The 24809-nt window shown below is 46.5% G+C and overlaps 1 protein-coding gene across 5 annotated transcripts in view; it reads right to left on the reverse strand.

Moving 5' to 3' along the window:
- Positions 1 to 21859, reverse strand: part of DHX40 (DEAH-box helicase 40) — a 32260-nt gene extending 10401 nt beyond the window's left edge. Inside the window, exons 1-10 of one of the 5 annotated variants that reach the window (XM_090025944.1) lie at positions 21467 to 21859; positions 9058 to 9265; positions 8583 to 8728; positions 7801 to 7920; positions 6691 to 6921; positions 6366 to 6432; positions 4699 to 4830; positions 2424 to 2523; positions 1101 to 1187; positions 402 to 584 (exon numbers count right to left, since the gene is read on the reverse strand). In XM_090025944.1, the coding sequence (XP_089882070.1) occupies positions 402 to 584; positions 1101 to 1187; positions 2424 to 2523; positions 4699 to 4830; positions 6366 to 6432; positions 6691 to 6921; positions 7801 to 7920; positions 8583 to 8728; positions 9058 to 9241 (1250 nt within the window). In that variant the 5' untranslated portion in view covers positions 9242 to 9265; positions 21467 to 21859. Of the gene's footprint in view, positions 1 to 401; positions 585 to 1100; positions 1188 to 2423; positions 2524 to 4698; positions 4831 to 6365; positions 6433 to 6690; positions 6922 to 7800; positions 7921 to 8582; positions 8729 to 9057; positions 9266 to 9760; positions 10310 to 13011; positions 13675 to 21466 lie in introns of those variants that run through there. The other 4 variants (XM_090025942.1, XM_090025941.1, XM_090025940.1 and 1 more) reach the window with 4 other exon arrangements.
- Positions 21860 to 24809: the final 2950 nt, after the last annotated feature.

A 24809-nucleotide genomic window follows, 5' to 3' on the forward strand; every position in this document is an offset into this window, starting at 1 on the left:
AGGTGCCAGGACCCACACAACAGTGGAGAGGGTATCTCCTATCAGAGACTCCTTGGAGATGGACAAGGTGGGCCTGCAGAAGAGGGGACACCTGCAACTCTCTGCCTGCTCCTCTAAAGGGTTAACAAAAAATACTGTTTCCTTTGGGAATAAAAGCCTGGGTTTGAGAGATCTCCAAAGCAGCCAAACCTCGAGACGCTGGCTGGCCTAGAAAACTGTTAGGAGAACAACCGGGAAGCCGACAAACTGATTTTGTGGAACTGTCACACCTGCTCCGACACCTAATCTTGCTCTTGCTGCCAGCAGGCTGCGGTGTGAACTGTGCTGCCCGCTGCCCCCAGTCTCCAGCATGCCTTGGTGACAGCCAGGAGGAAGACGGCAGTCCTCTCCCCAGGGGTTACCTTATGACATCATGGACAGCAAGGCACTTCAAGGTCAGGATCACAGATGTCAGACTAGTCCTCTTAATCTCTGGGATCGTGTGTTCGGGCATACACCGATCCCAAAATTCCTCACTGTATAGCCTATAGCATTTCCCAGGTGATGTCCTGCCAGCTCGGCCTGCTCGTTGCATTGCTTCGCTCCTGTCAGAGAGAAAGAAACTCAATAGTACATGGTGTCAGGGTAGAAAAGCGCACTGTAATTATGACAAATAACAGCTATTTGCATGTGCCTGGATGACAGACTTAGACTACGCAGCAACAAAGGAACCCATCTATATAAAAAGTAGCAGTGCGAAAACATGTTATTGTATAAAGAAAAGCTGCCTGAAAGTTTCTGAAGCAGGCTGTTGTGCTCAGCAGTAGCAGGAGGATGTATAAGCTGTTGTTCAGACAATGGAGAGCACAGCTGATTCCTTCTCAATGCCCACAACTGAAAAAACCTGCCAGGCTCCCCTTAGATTTGATTTACTTGGTCCCATCTTCTAAATATGAATCCAGAGTAGCTGTAAACCAAAAAACTTTGCAGGCTGTGGTGTCTCAAACCTCTCCACTCATTTCTGAAACACTGTGGATTCACAGTATATGCAAAACACCTTCCGAAGGCAGTCTGGGTAATCCTGTTAAACCAAAGAGCAATTAACCGCTCTTCAGACTTACTTTGAAATAGGAACTACCTCCAGGGTGTCCAAACCAACTCTGGGATTATGGTTTAACTGCTTCACAAATCCGCTATCCACCACATACCTAAAAAAGATTAAAATATCATCAAGAAGCTGAAAGAAGAGGAGTGTGTACCAGGCAGTGACTCGAGATGCCTAGAGTCAGGTCATGTAGAACAGCAGTTCTCAGCTGGGGGTGGATGGCCCGTAGGAAGGCTGCAAGCAGGATTCAGGGGGTCTGTGCCTGAGGGACGAGGAGGATGGACAGCAGCACTTAAGTGCTTGCTGCTTCCAGGCAGAGGGCTCGGGCTGGGCGCTTTTCATGCCGCTCGCTGAGCCCAGCACTGTGGGACCTGCAGAAACGGGTGGTGTGCTGCACGGTGCTGTTGGTCCAGCAGCCTGGCGAACTCTTTGAGTGCACCTTCTTCTGTGGCACCACCTGCCGCAGCACCGTGCTCTACTCCTGCTTGCCGGCGGCCTGTGCCCTGCTGCTCCCTGCAGGTAAGTCTGTGGGTGCCCCCCCCCCCAACTTTCTGCACACAGCCTAGCCGGACTGGCATGAGCAGGAGATGCCTCTGCAGCCCATCGCGTGGGACCTGACAGGGAGGGCAGCGAGACTTATGGCTACTGCTGCTGCCAGGACCTCTGCACCAGCTGCACCACTAGCAGTACGATGAGTAATCAGTACAGATGACTCTAAAAGTATCTCCCAAATAGTGATCTGGTGGTCCCTGCCAGAGAGGAGGTGGGGTGGGGGGCAGCGTGGGTGGCCTGAGGGGAGCAGCGGTGGCCAAGCCGTGGGCCCGTGCCCTCCCCATACACACACACACACACACTGGGAGGCTGGGAGTAGTGGATCAGGAGTGAGGGGGACCAAAAGAGCCAGGGGGTTGTAGGTCGGGAGTGAGAAGGGCCATGAGCCCACACAGGTTGAGAACGGCAGATGTAGAACATACTCGGTCTGTAAATTTGGAGAAGGGTCGCACCCTGCTGGCCAGTGGCAGAACTACAAAGGCACGTACTACAATTCCCCCATCTAAGGCCTGTCTGTACAAAGAAATTGCACAGTTTCGATTTTTTGCAAAATAATCTCCATCTATATTAACCATTTTAAAGACTATTTAAGCTCCCAGGCAAAGGCATAGCACCAGCTGACCACTGATTTTTGTTATATATGCACCTCACTCCCTGCCTGTGTAAAGAGAAGAGAGCACACAGTTCCAGATCGCTGGAGACAGAGGTCAGACATCCTTCAGTTCCAGTGCAACCTTCTCTAGCATCCCTCAAGTTACAGCTTTTAAGAAGCGAAGGAAACAGGTACCTGATCCCATCAATTGTCAGGGATGTCGCAGCAATGTTTGTGGCTATGACACACTTTCGAATGCCTGGCGGCGGTGGCAAAAATATTCTTCTCTGTTGATCTAAAATGAGAGAATCCATCAGGTCCCTGTGCCAGGCAGGACACAGCGAAGTCAAAGAACACCTCTAGGAATGGGCAAGGTCAGACAGTGGAAATGGGTAGCTAACACAGTTATACCTGGAGTGAACCAGAGAAGAGCCAGATGAAGCAATTCAAACCATACTCAGTTCTAAAACTCGTTCCCCATCAGCCAGGAACAATATCACCACTTCTGTACTGTTAAGTCCTGTAAGAAAGAGTCCGGCCACAGAGTACTTAAAAGCATAACTCTTCTGGGTGGCTCTTTGGAAAGAAGAGCAGAGCTAGGGAACCAAGCAAGATGCCAGCTCTGAATGGACAGTCAACCAAAGATTTAAAGTGGGTTTTTTTAAATCAAATGGTCAGGGCTCTAAGAAACCCAAGCAAACAGGGACTGCAAACCTATTCTAACACGAGTTAACGTCTTGATTTTCTGATGAACCATCTTGTCTAAACCTGTGACAAAGTAGTACGTATGTATTACCCTCCAGCTATTACTCAGGGGGAGAATTTCAGAGAACAACAGGGAATTGGCCTTCTAACTCCTTTGGAAAAGCTGTTCCTACAATGTCTCGGTCATACTTCATAGATAGCTCTTTGGGGCAAGGGTCTTATTACTGCCAGGCATCATATGCAGGAGCAATTGCATCAAGTACACCTCCCAAGCACACCCATACAATGAAAAGAACCATGTCTGTCAAGGTCAAGTATATTTGCGGTTTTTCTTAAAGCACCACAGTTAGCACTTTCCTCTCATTCAAGCCTCATTTCATCCTTTTAGGAGGGAACAAGAAGCGCACCCTCTGCGTGTCTTCAGCCGACAAGCTCCTCACAAAAATTCTCCGACTCAGAAACTGCTGCCCTCCTCTCACACCCGTTTATTCTGCATTTTGGTATTCTACGGATTTCACCCACACATTTAACCACCACATTTGAGAGCATCTGAAAACGCAGCACCTGTGTTTTATAAAGGGCAGGAAACCTTTGTTTTTCATCTCTTCAAAATGAGTGCATGTCTTATTAGGCAGTGACACAGCTGAGTGACTCACTTGGTAATTTATACTTTCTATCAAGGGTAGCGCTGAAGTCTTTGCATCGTCCCTCATAGGCACAGCCCTACTGCCACATGTCTTACTGGCAACACACACACACACACACACTCTCTCTCTCTCTCTCAAATTAATGGAAGCAACACATCTGAGCAATTAAACCAAGGCCCCTTTTTTGACAGCTAAAAACATTTATTTCAGTTGAATAAAAATAATTTTTCCTGTTGTGCCTCACTTCTCCCGGACAGATATTAGCCACACCCTGCATATCAAGGCTGTGGATTTATATTTTAATTTTAAATCAGTGTATATCCTAGACTGAAAACAGACTCAATATGCCTCAAACCAGTTAAAGGAGCAGGCTGCCAGCTCTTTGCAAAGGTCTGCACCAGTCTTCAGCCAGAAGGCCAGGAGCTGAAACAGGAGCTCTTGGAACAAGTCTGAGGAGCAGGTTTTAACTGGACTTCACGGGCATCTATGCCTGCCCCTGCTAAGAACTATAGCGTGCATCGGCCTTGCAGGAGAAACTACTAATGTTTTCAGGGTAGAAGAGATAATATCCCATTACGAAAATGTACAGACAGAATGAGAAGCGCTCTTTACCTTGCTATGTCTGTGATCCATCTGTTAGAGAAATGTAGAGCACCTTTTCACATTGAAAAGGTGAATTTCAGAGAGCCAGAAAATCTTTACTCATGTTCATCTTGGTCCCAAATATTGGAGCCAAAATATTCTTGCTCATGGCACACTGAAAGTTGATGACCATTACTAGTAAGGACCTTAGATTTCTGTTTAAACTGGAAGACTGTCCTTGCAAGAAGGGAACACACACATCTTCCACACTGTGGCCTCCACTCCATACTGACCTGGATGGAAGAACACTATTTCCAAAACTGTGTGGATTTTAAGTCAAAGTGCTCATCAGAGTACCGGCAATGCCAGATTGTGACTACCTGTGACAATACTGCAGGTATTTTATTTTTCAAACAAGTGAATCCATGGCTGTATTATTTCCAAACAAAACCTTCTTTATAAGAATATCACACAACAAAAACCTGTAACTAACTTTTTTCTGAATCAGACACAACACTCAATTGAACAAATCTTACCTGTTGGCATCGACCCATACAACGGTAAGATGAGCAAACCTTCAACAGAGCAATCTTGCACATCGTAACGGTAGTTTATAGATTCTGCCTTCTGGAAAAGCAAGTCGCAAGTTTTTTCTATCTCAGACTGTCCTGAAAAACAAACAAAGAATTTAGAAATGATCTGTTTAGCTATAACTCTGCTTTGGTAGCTTAAAATAGTTCTATGCAAGGTTTTCTTTATCAAACGTTAGAGGGATGTCAGTACAAGAGCAAGGAAAAAGGACCAGTTGTGGAAATCACCTTCACTGATGACAGCCAGCCTTTCAAAAGGGATGTTTCTGACTTGGGTTCTTCTGTGTAACGGTGGTAGTTTCATTATGCATTCCTTCTAAGGGTTTTATGAGTTATTTCAGCAACCTCAAGCATACATTTGCTAGGCTGGAGGGTTTGTGATCATCTTATTTTTATAGAATCATTTAAGGGTTTAGCCTCCACAAGAGAAGGTTAAGGGGGGACCTTGTGGCCTGCTACAAACTGGTCAGGGGGGATCAGCAGGTATTGGGGGAGTCCCTGTTCCCCCGTGCGCTGCCAGGAGTGACCAGGAATAACGGTCACAAACTGGCGGAGGGTAAGTTTAGATTAGATATTAGGAGGCGCTACTTCACAGTCAGGGCGGCTAGGGCCTGGAACCAGCTTCCAGGGGAAGTGGTGCAGGCTCCTAGCCTGGGGATTTTTAAAAGGAAGTTAGATGAGCACCTTGCCGGGGTCATCTGACCCCGGTGCTCTTTCCTGCCAAGGCAGGGGGTCGGACTAGATGATCTACCTAGGTCCCTTCCGACTCTAGCTACTATGAAACTATAAGAAGCATTTATACTGCATAAATATATAGTAAGATTGAGGACTAAAGATTCCTACTCCAAGGTATTAAAGAGGTCATCTTCTCTCCTGCATTGGAAACAGTCCAAAAGTTAGGGGGTTTCTGGTTTGTTTGTTTTCAGCCCCTGCTGAGATCAGCAACTTTTCTAGTGTACAAGGGATGGGGTATTGGGCCCTTAAAATGAACATGACATTGTTCTTTAATACCCAACTCCATCTCTTTTAAGGAACCATGTCCTGCCCTGGTCAGCAGCTGGACTCAATGACCTGGCAGCCCTTTGTTTCTATAACCATCAAAGACTAATGCCCACCTAAAAATCCAGACCCTGGGCTGGTGTTATTAAGAGGCAGAGAGGCAATCATCTCTCTCAGACACAGTTGGGAAGGGCAGAAAGAGTCGAGACGATAAAGAAGTCCAGGGATGAGACAGATCAGTGTTGGAAATACCTACCCAAGCAACTTTAGGATGAGATATCCAGAAATATCTAAGAAACACTAGTTGTGACTTCAGTTGAATTTACAGTCAGAAGTGACTCATGCACTTGGGAAAAATTCGCACCTGATCTTTTAAATGAAGATATTACATGCCTGCAACAGCTGCTCTCTCTACCACTGATTCTGCATGCCAGTTCAGCTGGGTGCGGCTGCAGTGATGCATTTTGACGCTGCAGTGCAGCCACTGCTATGAAGACAGAACTGTCCCCAGCATTTCTTGCTCTGGGATTACAGGGACATTCACTGGCAGCAAGAATCATTTCACAGTTTGCCACAGGACAGCCTTGGTTTTGGAAGGAAAGAGGTATTCTCACCGGTCAAAAAAACCAGGATGTCCCCTGCTGACTCATTCAAGTGGATATCCAGGGTCACTTTTACAGCCTGAAACAAGCAACAGGTACAGGATTAACTGCTGGAACTAGAGCCTTTCATTCAAGCAATCCTAAGTGGAAATGTAAACCAACTCAACTCCTCCCCCCGTGACGCACATGCTAGGAAGCTTGAAAAACCGGCCACCCACGGAGTGGTTAAAGCTTTGCTCACAAAGGGGTGAACTCCCATGGCTTGCTGAGAGTTCATCATCACACCAAGAACAAACAGACCAGGACAGAGAGACCAAGTCAAACAACCATACTGTACCTCTGTAACGTATGCAGAATTTCCTGCATCCTTTGGGCCAAGCAGGTTACAGAACATTGTCTTGACAGGATAATTTCTTCCTGGAATATCCACCACCAAGCAGTGCCCAAAGAACTCTGAGAGCTTGTCTACCTCGAGGGTGGCTGACATCACTACCACCTTGAGGGCTTTCTTTCTGCCCGGAGGCTTCTTCTGCTGGAACAGCTTTTTCAGCAAGCCAAATAAAATATCCTGAAAGAGAATCATTTTATCTTGGTCTCTCTGGACTCACCAGAAAACAGCAGAAACAGCCAAGAAAATACAAGAAAAGGGACTGATTTTTATCTCAGAGACATTAAAAATGGGAGAGAATTATGCCCTGAGGGCACGAATGCTTAAAGAGGCATGAACACCCCCTGTACTCTCATAAATACACTAGGTACAGTTTAATAAAAGGTTTAGTAGACATTCAAAACCACTTTCTTTACACAGCTAAAAAGCTCTTTACTTTCCATTCCTTACCCTCACGGCAGCTTCAAGGAGACAACTGCTTTTAAAGCACGGCCACTGTCCTGTCATTCTTCTCTGCACAAGGAAATGATCTTTGCTAGCATGTGATGCTCACAGGGCCGATGTCTTTTAACTTAGTTTTTTAATCAATCAATAAATGCAGAAAACTAAAGGGATGGAGAGGTGCTGGAGCAGTAGATCCCAACCTGGGGGTCAAGATCCCATTGGGGGTTGCAACAATAAAAGATGGAGTTGCACATTCCTTGAGAGGGAGGCATGGGAGGGCACACATGCCCCCAGATTTGTGCATGGAGCAGGGTGGATGTGGGCTGCCCATTGAGGGCTTGGGCTCCCTGCCCCCCAGGGCCTCTGCAGCAGAATAGGGCAGGGAGGCTCAGTGCCACTGCTGGGAGCCCTGCACCAGCTGTGTCGCCATGGCAAGGCACCTCCTGCCTGCCCGGCAGCAGCAGGGTGACACAACTCTGCGCCAGGCTCATAAATGGGGTCAAGCTGAGGAAAAGGCTGGGAAACACGCTAAATCCATGGGAGAACTGCCCTAGGCGTAACCTCCTCATTCTCTAAATCCCCACCCCAGCCAGCCTCCAAAAACATGAGACTCACTGTGCTTAGGCTCCGCTCGTGGGCTTCATCCAATACGATGATGCTGTATTTGGCAAGATGGGGCTCGGCCAGTATCTGTCTCAGTAGACAGCCATCAGTCATATACTTGATTGCAGTATCCTGAGCAGTTCAATCACACGCTGTTGTTACTCTACAACTGGATCTCATCATAGCCTTTTTCAACATCTGAACTGTGCTTATTGCCTGGAGTTCCTTGCTTAGGCTTCAAGAGGCCATATGCCGCATTTAGTACAGCATGCTAACACAAGTTGCAAATGCACTGTCTACCATAGAAAGCATTTCTAACACGGTCCTATATCTAAAGCACAACGTTTTTTTTCCTTCTTTTCCCGCTGTTATGTCCCAAAGACAAACCAACAATTCCCAATCACAAAACCACGATCACATGATTTTTTCCTATGTGGATCAGCTATTCATTTACCCTCCACATTCACACTGCCTAAAAAACCAGAGCCCTCTTTTAGAAAACGTACCAATTCTGTGGCAATGCTTCTGTTACAGCGTGCCTTAAAAATGTGGCTCTTTACAGAACTGGATTGTACATTTCTTAACACTAGAGCAGCATCCGAACACGGTATTCACAACAACGTACATACAGAATGGGATTCAAACCCTTTCTTGAACGGTACAGAGTACTACTATATGGAAAACAAGCTCCACGATAGATTGTGCATGTCCAGATTTTGAAGCAGGCATTTCTTAGGTATATGGCCGTTATTTTTAAACCATCATATTCACAACTACAACTCTCCAACACATACCTCCGAGGTAAAGTCATCAAAGCGGACCTGATATCCCACTGTGCTTCCTAGAGAACAGTTCATCTCTTCAGCCACCCTCTGGGCCACAGATATGGTAGCAACTCGCCGAGGCTGAGTCACGCCAATCACTCCATGCTTTGCAAAGCCTACACAAGCAAGGAACGTGCTGCTTCAGTTGTGGCACACTGCTTTGTCAATTTGAAGTACATATTAGCTGTTGCAAATATACTTTTTAAGGCATAAGTGACTGATTTTTCCACTCCATACACACAGGCACGTGTGCACACATTCACCCCCCAGGAAAGCTTAACGTGCATCTTTTTTGTGCCAATGTCCATTTCAGTTTTTAAAAGCTATAGTTCTCCATCTAGTTTGCTAACTTTTTTGCAAAAGGGGCCAACGTTAAGAGCAAACTGAAAGGTTTTACCCTTCACTAATATAGGAAGATGTCTACCATCTTAAGGAGAACCGTTACCTTCTTCAAACAGATACTTAGGGAGCTGGGTAGTTTTGCCACTTCCTGTCTCCCCGGTCACAATGAGAAATGAGCAGTCTCTGACAGCCTCAACAAGCTTCTTCCTGTATTTGTGAATAGGGAGCGGGGCAACATTTGACTTCCTGGTGTCTTTGCCCTTCTGGGAGCTGTGTTTTCTCTCCATTGGGATAACTGTGCGACCGCTTTCCTGTAATACAAGAGAGATAAACAGGTGTACCACAGCAACAAGGATCAGAAATATGCATGCTTCCCAAGGGCTGCAATATCTGCTCCCTCTTTCACTTTCTAAACGCACAACAGGGAAAAGCCAGGCGCTTCCTGGCCATCTCCAGATGAGCACAGATGTGTGGTATGTGGCACTGCAGATCTGTCGGCGCTGCCACCTGAGCTGAAAGAAAGCAGGCTGCCCAAAACTGGAGCCTGGCTCCCAGGAGCCACACTGTGCCCTGCTGCTACTTGTCCCCAGGGAAACAAACATCTAGAGGTAGCCTCCCAGTTCAAGGCTGGGATACAGAACACAGTCAGGTGCACTTGTGTGAAGGCAAGGAGAAGGCAGGGTAAGATTTGCGCCCTAGGCGGAATGAAGAACAGTGCACGTGTGCGCGCGTGCACAGGTGCGCGCACACACGTGCACACACACACACACATACACGCGCACACAAGCTTCTGTGACCTGACGCACCTGATGAAGGCAGCGTGAACTCAGGAAAGCCACTCGGCACTCTGTAGCTCTCAATGCACACGCGCACATCAGCAGACAAGGCTCTTTGGGTAAATGTGATTATCTTTTATTAGACCAACTCAAATAGTTGGAAAAAATTGTTGTTACGAACGCGCTTCGTCAGGCTGAAGCAGCGTCATTCCTGGGACGACGACGGACGCTTCCTCAGCCTGACCAAGGCGCTTGTGCCGGGAAGCATTCTTCTTTGCAAGCTTTCAGACACAAACACCCTCCGCCAGCACGCAGGGACACACTTGGGGGGGGGGGAATCCCCTGGTTGGTCCACAAATGCCTCCCCTCACACCCGGGAGCCAAGGGCAGGGGGGCTCTCTATCCCCCCGGATTCCCCAGGGCGCTCCGAGCAGCACCAGTGGCTCCCTCCGGGGCTAGCGCCGTTCCCCGGTACCTGCCACGTGACCCCACCTGTCCCGGCTCCCAACCCGGAAATAGGCCCCCGGCGCTCTCTGATGACATCACAGGGCGCCAGGCAAGGGGAGGAGGGAGCCCCGGCAGGGGAGGCCCCGCCCCCTTCCTGGTCCCTTCTCCTCGGGGCTACCCCGGCTCCGCGCCCCGCGCCCTTTGGTTCCGGCCCCTCAGCCGGGCCTGGGAGAGCTAGCTATGTAGCTTTCTATATAGATAGATATGTATCTGTGTAGATATCTATCTCTATAGATAAATATCGATCTCTATATCTATCTCTACAGCTAGATATGCAGCTAGATAGATGCATAGACCTAGATCTAGAAGTTTGTGTCTGCGTAGCACAAGCGTTCGTGAGCTGACGCCGGGGTTGCCAACCCTCCAGGATTACCTCGGAGTCCCCAGGAATTAGATATATAAATCTGCCGAAGACCGGTGAGAGGCACTCAGGAGATAAATGATAGGGCATTCATTAAAATTAATATTAAATGTTCAGTCCAATTTCTACAGCAGCCCTGTGGGGGGGGGGGGGTTAATGTAATAGGCATGTCCTATTACATTTGCCTCCCTAATCGGATCTTGCTTTTTAAAAATAAGATTCACGTTACAACTTTATATCGTGTGATGACGCCTCCCGGAATGGATTCAAGCAGCGCTGGCACCCGTAGCTGAAGCACCCTTCATCACCTGCCCTTCTGCCCGTCATTTCAGCAGACCAAGGGAGCTTCACCTTGGTATCTTCATCATATGCATCTACTTTGGTTAGTTTAGAAGGTGCGGATCCCCACCTGCCTTCTACCTGACTTCAGACTAACAGGGCAAACTAGGTCTCTCTGCTCACACACCTCCCCCTGTATGCCATATATACATATAGCACAACCTTTCATGAGCTGAAGCTCATTTTATCCGCTGCTGTGAAATGATGTGCAGAAAACAGCTGGTGAAGAAATATATGTATATGTGTGTGTATACACACACACACACACACACACACACATTTCTTCAGCTGCTTTCTGCACATTTCACAGCAGCAAAGTAAGCATCGGTTCATAAAGGCTCTACAGGTATATGTGTATACTACACATATATATAGCTCTATAGGTATATGTATACACACACACACACCCACTTTCATCAGTATATAAGGTACAGATTTACCCTGCCTTCTATGGGAAAATGCCAGCCCGCTTTATATTGCAAGCCAAAGGACGTAGACTGCATTAACACTGTGTGGAAGTGGCACTGTAATATGAAAATCCTTCCCTAAGACCAATACATGTTCACAGTGTAATTGGCAATATTATTATCAATTTGTCAACTTTACAGTACAGCCATAAGACATTCAACAAACTGTGGGACAAAGAACACCCGAACTAAAAAGTCTTGTTTGGCCTAATACAAGTTAATTCAAATGTGTGACATTTTCATTTTGATTGAAGGGTCCCTGCTTCACTTTCTGGTACCGGTGGTATGTAATTCCCAATATGACCTGAAGACGGCAGACTAGGTATACTTAAAAAGTCCCTAGACCTGCCAATGCAATGCATTCCCAACTGAAAGAAAAACACAGTCCTACTGTTGTCCTGTAAAGACAGACTTAAACCAGGGGTCAGCAACATATTTGGGCAGAGTGCCAAAAACACCCACAACCTTGATTTGTAACATTTTGGAGTGCCAGAGACAGGGGTCCCAATCCTTATTATGGCAGCACAGCCCCTGCCCCTTCCCTGCCAAGCAAAATGCCCTTGCGTGGCATGCTCTGGCATCCATGATGGGGGTTGTCTATGCCTGACTTAAACCCAGAGAAGGGCAAGAGCTTGCACCACATTTCCTTTCAGCAAGATAGTTCTGGGCATAACAACTATTAAGCAGAAACTATATGCAAAAACTGTCTCCATCCTAAAATGTAATGTCCTTTAAAAAATCCTGTTTATCTGCATTAAGAATATTTTATCTCTTCCTGAATTAAATGATGAGACTGAAGCAATACATTTCTCTTATCCTATGAGGACAGGACTTCAGCCAGAAATGTCTCGCTTCTAACCCCAGACCTACCACTGTCTCCCCTTGTCCCCAGGTCAAATAATCGCCCTGCCTCAATTTCTCCCTCCAGAATAATAGGGATAACACCTACCTATTTCGCTTGCAAGGGATTGCGAAGACTGATTCATGTTTGCAGAGCACTGTGAAGATGGGAAACACCACCTCCATGCTAAATATTATCATCATTATACACATTCGTTTAGACTGCTTAAGAACACCCAATAAATTCAGAATGCTAATAAGCCCCTTTCCAGTTGTTTATCATCAAATGTTAGCAGAGAGAAAGATTTATTGTAGTCAGTAACTGTAACTACCAAAAATGTTTGGTATTATGAATACAATATTGATCAGTTAATCAATGCTCTGAACCATTTGTAAACAATATAACAAAAGCAATCAGTCTGCCAGCAGCACACACAAGCTGTTCATCAGCCCTTGACAACTTTAAATACTCCTGCCTCTCAACTTTTATAGTCCTGGACTGGATAACATCAAGCTATTGAGACATTCAGCAGTCATAAATCCTCCACATCTACCTGAGATGATCTGCAGAAATCACCCCAAATGACTTTAATGTTTACCAGGGAGCATGAAAAACATACTCAGTTTAGAATTTAAATGAGCATAACCTCTGTTCACTCTGGATACATTATGGGACGTGCCAAGATTCAATATGTTGTGATGTCTTTTTGTGAAAATGTACTTTCTTTCTTACAATACGTTCGTCTTAGTGGCTACTAGTAACTCACTCATTCAGTGGTGTTCAAATTCACTGCTTGACTCTTTCTGGCTGGGGACTGCCGATATCCCATCATTGCATTTCCTGGTACAATTTCAGTTATGGCAATTTATTAAATGATATCCATATGCCTGTGATTTTTTCCGCTACTTTTTTTCTTTTAATCCCATGCGACTCATGTTGTGCATAGATGAGTATATTGTCGCTGATTTTGGAGGCAAGGTGATTTTTTTTCTTTCCTCCTAGGTTAAGGATAACAGGTTTTGTTTTAATCAAACTCATCGTCACTCCTGAACTTTATCCTCACCAAATACAAAGCCACTCATCCACAGACTTCACCCAGTCTAATAAGCATTAATGAATTACACCCTGCCATCCCTCTTGAGATACTATCTCAGTTTCACAGATGGGGAAAACAGGCACAGATTAAGGGTTTTGCGCACACAGCAATTTAGTAACAGAGCTGGAAGAAGCGCCCAGTAATCTAGGCTACAATTCCTCGTTCTAATCACTGGACAACAGAGTATCTCTATCTTTAAAGCTGCTACAGCAATAAATGTGTTCTGTGGGGTTGTGCTGTTGCTTTCAGGTCTGCTAGGAAAACTACACATTGCTTTTTCCTAGGGTTTAATGTTAAGCACCACTGCAAATTTTGTTCAGTGACAGAGGGCAACACTAAGCCACATATGCACACTGGACGTCGTGCAGCATGTGAGTTTTTCCTTTCTGTTGAGTAGCGAGATTGTCAGTCCCTAGCTGTACAACCCCATTTTATCACCAACTACCCTGAGGTTAACTTTGAATTCCCTGGGGAATTTCCCTTCTTTGCCCTGGAAGCCCTGGTCTGCTCTGTGATGAGCACAGCATCCCTTGATGGCTGTGGAGTAAACCACATCTATTAATTACATTGAACTAGTGAAGACAGATAATTGCTCTGAGCCTGGAATCTCCAAGTAAGCTTGCTGTCAAGAAGAAAGATTCCTAAGCTTCAATTTGGTTGCAGGCAAACATCATGGAAGCCTATGTTTCATATAACCCATGCTTATTTCAGGCAGTCAGCATTTTCCCCCCACCTTTTTTAATAATCAGCGTATTAGTGTCCGCCCTGTCTTTGTGGCACTGGCTATGAGTCAGTATTGAAATGCTGTTCCTAAAATCTATTTCCTTACCGGAGGACGAGTGCCCCGGAACAGCGATTCTCAACCAGGACGGAGTGCGCCAAGATCCCTTCCGGAGTGCCGGGGTCCTGCACAACGTTAGTGCTGTTAGGTGGGTATATATGATGCACAAAATAAACCCAGAGCTTTCATATAGGAATCTACGATGTTAAAAACATCTTCTGACCTGTTGCGGCCTTTCGGAGGTCTTTGCAACCACACGTTGCTCTATTTTTTTTCTGTAGTCCAGAAAAAAAGAGTGAAAACTAAAGAGTGAAGTTAGGTTTATATCACTGACAGTTTGCACTACAGCACCGACAGGCTGGCCCAGGTTATTAGAAGCAGGTGTAATTCCAGACTGACTTAGACGTGCTAGGAGTTGTCCCTTCTGTAAATACTGTTACAGGATCAAAACTGAGCTTGAGTGGTACAGTCTGTTTTGTATAGCTTTAACAATATACTACAATTGTGTCCGAGCTAGGAGCACTTTGCCAGGACAGCCTGCCTACAGAGGTCAGGATAGAACTAGCAAGAGGTTACATCTACCTTGCAATCAGAGGTGTGCTAGCAGGTCATCCCAACACACTCGAGCTAGATCTGCCTAGTTCTGGTCCTGACAACAGTGGACCTATGACAGCACAGGCCTCGGTCACTGAGTACTCACTGGGTATCGCAGGTGGGATTATGCAGCCTGGGCACCTTATGCTGCTGCGCTATGGGTACCCAGCTAGCTCACGTATGTCTCTCAGTACTGGACTGTGGTGTAGATCAGTAGTTTTCAACCTTGTTAGACTCAAGTCACCCCTCACTGAACTCAAGGCATCTCTCGGAAACCTTTAGTTCTTGGTTTGCACCTGTTGTTCGGACTACAGAAGACCAGCGTGGGTCAGAATGGTTTTAACACTAAACGTGGTTTGAAATCTCTTGTGAATCATGTTTGCACACCTAACAGTGCTAACGTTGCATGCTACGCTGCAGCACCCTTGAAAGGCTCTCAAGTCACCCCAGGGCTGAGAATCACTGGTAGAGCTATACACTGCATGTTGCGGATTCACTCTCAAGCAGTGCTCCTCAGGGCCAGTAATGCTTACCAAATCAGGCCTTTGGTTGCAGGCTAAAGTGTACGCAGTTGAACAGCCTCCTCAAAAGCAGTTCAAGTCTGAGCCATCTGTTTTTTAATAATTTATGGTATATTAATTTACTTCCAGATTAGGGTAGGGCTATGACAGGTTAGTATTTCACTGTGCTAATACATTGCCCTTCCACGGCTGGATAGATCACCCCTTTTAAATTTAACGACAGCCTCAGACATACAGCTGTTTCCAAGGCCACATATGCAAATAATTGCTGTGCCTGCTGGAGAGGCCAGGTGCAGGTTGCAAATAAAAAGGTCACAGGGGCTAAGACGTTGACTCAGCTGTCTGCAATCTCCCCATCTCCAAACTGCAGAAACCTAGTAATGCCCAGGCACCAGATGGTTTCAGTGCTGAGTGTTATAAACAGGCCGACAACCCTCTTTCGAGTGTCTGAGATATGCAGGCTTTGAGGCCACAGAGTTTACTGAAAGCCTTAAAACAGCCCTTACCTCCATAACGTCACATTGAAACACAAGCGCACAAAGGAGTCTTCTTGTAGATCAAGGCGATACGGATCTCAGAGCAATCGAGATCTTAAAATCTTACCTGAGATTCTGTTCAAAGATGAGCACGTTTCCTGTCTAGTCTCACCCTGAAAAAGCAGGCAGGGTTAATTAAAAATAGGTGTTTGCTAAACAGATTTATATTGACGACCGGGGGCAGAAAAATACAGCAGATCAACTCTTGAAAAGTAACAAGACATTGAATGGGGTCTTCAGGGCTGTTTTTATTCTGTAACTCGTGTGAATTTGGGCTACAGATGTATTTTGCACAGTGGATTCAGAATCCTTTCTTTGCTCCTGCCCAGAACCACAGCTTCTCTATTGTTTTTCCTAGAAAGAGGAACCGGACAAGCCGTCCAGAGGAACCGGACAAGCTGTCCCCTTTCCCCAGCCGCCAGCACTTGCTGCTCGCTCTTCAGAGCGTAACTTCAGAGCTGGCCCACCTCACGGCAGTCCTGTCCAAGCACCACAGGACACGATCCCTTCTTGTTCCAACTCCTCTGTCCTTTCAGCCACGAAAGCTAGGGATTTTTCAGGGCAGCGCCACTACTATAACTAGTCACAAGTTTATGATGCATATCAGCTGTCATCCCTCTTCTGATTTCCTTATCGAATAAGCACAGGAAACAATACTTCACCTGGGATTCAAAGTCCCATTAGACCATATCAGATCTACCACTTCAATTCACACCAATGCTAGGTAAGTAAGTAGTCAGCCTATCCTACTAAGGAATCTAGCCTGTCTAAGGGCAGCTAAATGGTTTTATTTCACCAGCTAATACGTTAGGACAAAATGCACCCACTTTTACACTATATCCAAGACAAGGAGTAGACTGCCTCCACCATCTGCATTCCCATGACATAAGACATAGCAGGAATAATTAAGCACCGTTTAGTCCTCATTGTAAATAATGCTTCATTGTGAGTAATTAAGGAATAAAAAAACCCAGCACACTCCTACTTGCTCTATTTAAGACCTTAAAATTGGATCATGACGAACTGACTATTTCTCTGTCTGTCACTCTCTGTCTCTTTCTCCCCTCCTCCTCGCCCCCCCTCCAACACACACTCCCTTTAGCTACCAGCCCATGAAAACCCAGATTTTATTCCAGGCAGTGCTCTGGGTAACGGGGAAAGCACTGCCTGCAACGCTGAGCTGACATTTTAGATCAGGCTGCTTATTCTCTAACTTGCTGAGAAGTTTCACACCTAACAGGCATCCCACAGACATCCAGGTTGTCGTGCTTGTAAAAGATGCTCCGCACAGAAGACCTCTTATTTCTGGTCCCTACATAATGCTTGGGCCTAATTCTCAATTACTTCAATTCCTGGTCTGGTACGGGGACAAGGTCTTAAGCCATCTTATGCCTGTACTCTGTCTCCTAAATTCTCCTCCATGATGACATGAAGAAGTCATGATTTTCACTGGGCTGCAGCCCCGTCAGCAGATGCCTGGGGGTGTTTTGCCAGCAGAACAGGCAAGCCAGGACTTTGGCCTTCCTTCGTCAGACATGTAGGAGGCTTCAAGAGCACTCTGGGGAAGGACTGGGTGGCAGAGGTTATTACTTGTTTTTACCTGCGACATGACTTGGGCGCTGGCAGTTCTGAAGAAGGGAGTCCATAGCCGTGCTGCGGGATGAAAGGATCACCTGTCCTTGTGCTGTCCCCTTCTCCCCTAGTCTTGTTTTAAGGGATTGTTACCCATAGCTTAACCAACAAAAAATCATGAATTGATAGGTAACCTACTAGTCCGACATAGATAGGATATGGACCCTTCTGCTGTAGCGCCTGAGCATCTCTGAGTCATTAATGTTTTCATCTTCAACACCCTTTTGTGTGGGCAACCGGTGCCTCCCGAGTCTGGGGCAACACAATATCACCAACGGGGTGGGGCGTCCCCCAGTGGCCCATCACCAACCGGGGAAGGGGGGGGGTCTTCCAGCAGCCAATTGCCGAGCCCGCGGCGAAACCAGAAGCGCACATCCGGTTTCACGGCTGGTGCTTCCAGGGGGTGCGCGGCCGATCTCAGGGGGTGCATGCGCACCCGCGTGCACCTCCTACGTGTCGCCAATGCCCTTTTGTGGTTGGTAGCGAATATCCCCCTTTTGCAGAGCAGAAACAGAGGTCACAGGGTAAATGTCTGGCAGAGTAGGCCACTTTTCCCCCAGGACCAACGCTGTGCTCTAGCCACACATCATACGTGTGCCTTAACGGGAAGTTATGAGTAAGCCAGTGGGATCCAGACAGACGATAATGTCTGTGACTCACAATGGATATTGCAGACTCAGTTTATAACTGGGTAAAACAGACTGAAATACCCCTGCTCCCCGAAGCAGCCTTGTTTTAAATGTGCAGCTCTCCTTCAGCTTCAGTGCGTAACCAGGTAACGAAGCCCCTCACCCCCACGTTACCGTCATTATTCACCATCATGACCAATTCCCCAGGGTTACTTTGAACACTTAATAGGTCTGTCTGAGCATCCAGGAACAAAGGGAGAGCACATGGCAGCCATACACGTCATGTTAATGACTTAGTTTCTTTCTGTAGCACTGACAAAAAAAACAAAACCCTGACCCTGCATAATTGTGGCCCTGTTATTCATGGGTCTTAAATTGTATTTCTTCATGAATTTTAATGCGCAGTCCCTTTTCTTTCTACTAATCCAGCATTACGCTGGGACCCTTCACAGAGCGAGCATTTGCCCCCGTTAGCTCTTTCTTCCCTTCAGCATCGTAGCTACTGTACATCAGGCCGCTGTGTGCCGAGATGCTGTCCTTCATTCAGAGCCAGCCTGACAGCTTGGCTAGACGGACATTAAAGTGCCTTACAGGGCTTCGTCTGTGGAGACGCTCGGCTTTGTGCATCCTGCTACAAAAGGAACAGGTCGGTCCAACGGGCACTGGCTGAACAGCAGCTCATTCATTTGGTCCAGGATTTGCCAAACAGCCGCTTGTGTCTCCTTGTTGTTGCTTGTCCTTGTGTTTGATTCTTTGGATGTGTTTGACCCTTGCAAATAAGCAGCAAAATGCTTGCTCCAGGTCTGCGGACCTGTCATCTGGTGATTTTGAGAGTCCTGTGTCCTATTTAAAGAGATCCCTGGACAAGAGGTTTTTTTAGCAGGGGGAAAGGCCTTTCCAGGATTTCCCCTTGGATGGAGAATGTGGAATTTTCCACAATATTGGGAGTGAATGAATGAGAAATGCTACACAGGAGGACCAGAAAAATCACTGCTACTTGCCGAGCGTCATAAATGCACGTGATGCTTTACAGCTAAATGCTTTAGACAGGTTTAGATTTTAAGGCCAGGAGGGACCATTAGCTCATCTAGTCTAACCTGAATAAGAGTTGAAAACGTTTCACTCAGTTACCCCAGAACTGAGTCCAGAAACTTGTGTTTGACTAAAACACGCCTTCTGCAAAGATGTCCAATCTGGATCCAAAAGGCTGGAGAAAATGCACCACTTCCCTTTGGTCACCTGTGTTTGCCCTGAGGACTCAACATCACCCAACGGAAAATGCATCTCTAGTTTCCCTTTTGCAGAGTTGGCAAATATGTTTGAAGTCCTGCTCTCCCATGTGTCGCTCGAACAGTTATTGCATCAGGAGGACAGGACGCTTAATATCACTCAGCCATGCAGCTTCCAGAGATGGGGAGCAGAGGATAAAAATGCTCATCAAGGAACCTTTTCCTGCCTCCGGTGAATGCTCCGAGGTGGTACAAGCTCCCGTCTCTTGCAGAGCCAGTGATGATATTATTCCTCCCTTGTAAAACCTGCTTAATGAAACCGACTCAGCTACAAGGATCCCATCAATATGAGATGCTCTGCTACAGATGGACTGGAAGCAAACCAGGCATCAGGGGAACCCTAAACCCAAATCCCGGCCTGGAAAATCCCATCTATTCCTAATCTCCCAAATGGGCCAGTTACACCCTTATAGCACAAATAGCCCTGAACGTTGGGTCCAAAATTTGTAGCTTAAGCCTGTCTTGCCTGGTGACCCCTTGGCTAGAGAGTACAGACCCACAAGGTCTTGTTTCTCAAACTGCTAGCCTTCTAGAGGATGGATCCTAGGATTTATGGTACCATGTTCAATTAACAGAATAGATGGTGCCAGTGGTCTAATGGTGACTGCCAGGGCCTTGAAAATACTGGGTTCTGTTCCTACCTTCTCACTCACCGTGTGACCCCAGATAAATCAGCCTAGCTCTTTGTTCTGCAGTGTCCCCGACTGTAAAACCACTAGGACCCTACTTACCTCTCTCCTAAGGGTATTTTAAGGGTTAGCTAATGCTTAGAGAGCTCGGTAATATTTTGCAGACAGGGGCATTTCACATTTAGAGAGCTTCTTTCAATGGAGGATCCCTGGAAGAAGCTATCTAACTGTGAAATGCCCCTGTCTGCAAAATATAATATAATCATCTTTTGTTGGGGTTTTTTTCCCCCCTCGAAGTAACAGAATTCCTAAGTCAAGTTGCAGACCAAGGCTATAAAGCAAGCATATTTTAAACCCACTCGGAAAATAAGAATGAGCTTTTATCAGAAGAACCATGTATCTATCCTTTAAGTTGAAAGGACATAAAGAGGGTAGTGACAGGTCTATTCTCTTCTACCCAATGTGAATTAAATTTGGCAGAACTGTTCCCATTAGCTCAGCAAAACCCCTTAAAAAATGTTACGGCCCTTAGTACAATGGGGAATAGAAAATAAAGCGTAGAACAGGAAGGGTCATAATAATTATTCCTTCACTCCGATATTAAACAGTAAGTCTCCCTAGATCCCAGAGAAGTCACTGTTTTTTTGGCTTTTTTTTAATGGAGACTGTTTATATAACAGCAATGATATAATAGGCTGCCTTTGCCAGGAGAGGGGATGCCTTCCAATCTTTCTCAACAACCTCTTATGGTCTCACTTAATGTTGATGATCTCCTGGCCATATTAAAAGCATTATTCACTTGGCTTCAGTGGCTCTTTCATTTAGCCACTGATTTAATTACTCAAGCAGAAGAACCATGTATCACATTGTGTTTGGTTTATATTGTCCCCCCCACACACACACGGTGAGATGAGCCTACCCTCTCTTCCAATATATAAGAGTTAAGGGGACTCTTTATCTTTCTGGATCGTAGACTCTTTTGGACAAGGATCCTGGTATGCAGCACACTTGAGCTATTTGAACAGCTCCCGTCTCAAGTAGTTTGGCGTCTTCGGAAAGTCTCTGAAACCAAGAGGGTCCATTTCTCTTAGGCTCTCAATATGAAACAATTGGATTTAAGTAGTGATCTCTAGGGCTTCCACATGTCTAGATCTGCCCAGCTGAAAAGCCACACTGAAATCTTTGTCTCTAGCGTTTCCTAGCTCGGTGGCAGCTGATGACTGCCTGAATGCAAGGGCCTAATCCTGAAGGCCTTTGTGAGGTGAACAGTCCTAATGATTGATGCTCACACAACTAGTAAGGACAACAAGATCAGTCCCTTGTTCTAGAAGCAGCTTAGAGTAACTGGGGAATGAAATTACAGCAGCCTTAATCAGAAAGTGATCTAGTAGAGGCTATTATACTAGTAGTAAAGTGCATTAAGGTAATTGATCATGTGCCGTTTAATTATACTATTCTGTATGGCAGAATCTGAGCTGATTGTTAATAATGAGTCGTTTTAAAATTGCACTTACCTTTCCCAGTTTGGTGGTTGCTGCATATATTTAATTTCCTGTTGGAACGGTAGGCCCCTACCTTCCAGCTCATATTTTACCCCTGGCTGAGTGGCTGCGTCTTGCCTTCTCAGTCTGGAGTTGCAAAGGCATGTTTTGCTTCACTTGTACGATATTTCTCAGCTCTTCTGACAAATCTCTGAGCTACTTCCTTGCCTTTTCAGCGTTGGGATCAACTACTGAATGTGAGCCGTGTCTTTGCTCCGGCACCTCGGCTAACATAGCCTCTTTAATTCAGACTCTGGTTAGTACAGAAACGTAGCCGAAAGAAAATGTAACCACAGCATCACTCTGGATCGCACGGGAGGCGACTGGGTTCAGTAGCCAGTGATCCATCCAGGCCTAAAGGCTGAACTTTCACGTAACAAGGACAGTGGTTTTAATCTGCTCCACTGTCTGACAACCGGTGGTGGCCCGAAGGGGCAAGCGAACCTTAATTAAGTTAGTCTCGGTGTTTTTTTTGCTTTACTTGGCATCTTTCAGCACCAGCAGAAACGCACTGCAGACAATGGCAGTCTTTGGTAGAATACTTTTCTGTGTCAGTCCCAGCTGGGGAATAACTAAGTAGTCGGTTCTGTTTGGCACAAGGCCCCTGGAATACAGTGCAAGCTTTGGACGAACGCTAGCCTGGGCAGTGGGAAGTCAGTACATCCACACCGAGGACTAGTAAGGTCCTCATCACCATTGCGTCTGAGCCTATAGACACGGAGGCATGAGGCACCTTCCAACACCAGCCGCTTAGGGTTTTGCTCGGTTTCCTGGCAAGCTGCAAACATAGCCCTCGTATGGACTGAGCTCTGCCAGTCCTGATGTAAATCTTTTTGCACCGCCTGGGCTCAAACGATTTTCTCTTCTAACTGCTCCAATGCAATTTATTGCAAGGCGTCCTCTTTCCTGTTTCCTGTCCCCTGTTACAGCTGACACTGGCCAAAGCGTGGCACCCGAACTCTTTCCAAACTTTCCCACTCCTTGATTCCTTCAGGGGCTCAAAACAGCGGTGTTATGGAGACAGCGCTAAGGTGGACTGCTTTGTTGACAACTGTCTGACTTCCTTCTTTGTCGTCTTCCCTTGCACTCGGAGGTGAACACGGTAGCAGATATGCTCCAGCAAGTTGCTCCATAATGTCTTATAAAAGGAATTGCAGATGGCCGATGTCCCTCCATTCAGCGGGTTGTGTGCCGTGGATGTTAGCTGGCTGGAGCACGTGCTGGGAGTCAGCCAGCTTTGGCTTTATCTTCTCCTCACGAGCATAACAAAAATGGATATTGCCACTTTTCCTTGTCTTCAGCTGCCCCTGGTGTGTAGCCAAATCACAGGCGTCTGCACCAGGCTCTGCACAGCACAGCCCATCATTTTTCACAGCAATTACTATAATCCACTTCCAGGCCTCTCCTTCAGACACATACTTTAGATGCAATCCTAGGGCAAAAGACAGCTCTATGGTCTGCGCTGACCAAAGGGTAATATTATCCTATCACTGCTTTCCCTTCATAACCACACTGAGTAACAGATTTTCAGGCCAAAGGAGACCATTACTATCATCTCGTCTGCCCACCTGCACAGCGCAGGTCACTGCGTTTCACCAAGCGTTTCTTGCGTGAAGGTCGCAAACAGGGCTTGCATCCACACTCGGCAGAGTTAGTGATGACAGCAATTAACCTCGTGCTGCTCTAACTACTGGCTTGGACCGGAATAAGATCTTGCAATCGGTACGTGGTCCTTCACTGTGTCTAAGCGGGACTCCCCTGTCTGTTCAACCACTTGTGGTGATTTTTGTCTTCCCAGTCAAATATTCTAGCCTGCCTTACCCCATGTGCTGCAGATGCTCCTCTAAATGTCCACTTCCCACTGAAGCTATGGGAGGGCTACCCAGGTTGGCCCAGAGTACACAAGTATACTTTTCTGGCTCCCGTTACTACTATATCTAAGCAACTCATAGTCTGCAATGCAGGTAGACACATGGGGATCTGATGTAGGAAAAGCGACTTGCCCAGCACTGAAAAGGAGGTCTATGAAAAAGCAGGATGTTCAGCCAAACCCTCAGACTCCCAGCCCAGTGCTAGAGGATAGCACAACCTTCCCCTCCAGCTCCTAACCTGGCTACATTGTACGGCGTGGCCACTCAGAGTTTGGATGTGTACCACCAACTTAAGAGCATGAGGATCTGTAGATCTGGTCTCCAGAACAGATCCATTAAACTCCGGCACTTCTGAGGGGCTCTCCAGACACATTTACGTTCAGCCTGCATAACCTCTGAGACTCTGCTCTGCCACGTAATTGCCATAAACCGTGGCCAAGTAAGTATCAAAGCGCTGCTCGGGGGCAGGGAGCATATTTTATCCCCAAACAAACAAGCGCAAAGACAATTAATTATGTATTAAATGGGCTTGATTTCACTGCCTCGCAAAAGACGTTGAGTTGTGGGCGCCGGAAGGGCCGGGTGTCACAGAGAAGCAGGTAGCGCAGTTCACCTGCCCGACACGCCTTGGGTGTCGCACGTGCAGGAGGCCTGCCAGAGCACCACGGGAGAGATCCTCTCCACTGCGGAGATCTGGATGTTAAAACACAAACAGCTCTGTGGGCTGTCTCACTTGCGCTCATATCCCCACCCATCTGCCATCACTTACCGTTATTTGGAATAGCTCCCTTTCATTATCCAACCTATAATTCATCAGTGTCGTGCATACCATTTACCATCTGTTGCCACTGCACTCCAGTGGTGGGCACTAGGGGAAGAGCATTTGAAGTCAACTTTTTTTAACTGGCTTCTACTTGGGTGGTCTCCAGATCAAATACCCATTTCCTTCTCTCTCTAGAATGAATTCCACCGACGCTCACAGCTGTAGGCAGAGATTTTGAGGTCTGCATGACGCTGCTAGAGCGCAAGACTTCATAGCTGCATTGCTCACATTAAGCTTCAGGGTTAACACGGTAAGCTGGGGCAGTTCATGCCTCCCACAACTATTTTTTCAGGTTTTGTGCAGATTCAGCGAGACTGCACAGCCTGAGATGGAAGGTTCTTCATGACTCTTTCAGGCTGTAACTGTCTTTAAAACAAACACTTACATTTTGCATTGCCTTCTTCTCCCGGGAGGAACGTATCACGTACCCATTTTATAAACAGGTCTGCAGTGCTGGAGGGTTCCACTAGGGCAGTTTGATTTTCCTTGGAAACTTTAATGAAAGCAATAAACGGTATATCCCTTAATAACGATCAGTGCCGCGCCTGTGGGCTGTCCCTGGTGTTTTGTGGACTACGGATTTCTAAAAGCAAAACAAAACCGCCTTGAAAGAAAATTCACC

Source organism: Crocodylus siamensis, chromosome 13 (assembly GCF_052110815.1).
Source record: "Crocodylus siamensis isolate JL-2025a chromosome 13, ASM5211081v1, whole genome shotgun sequence".
In the NCBI taxonomy this organism is placed as follows: domain Eukaryota; kingdom Metazoa; phylum Chordata; order Crocodylia; family Crocodylidae; genus Crocodylus; species Crocodylus siamensis.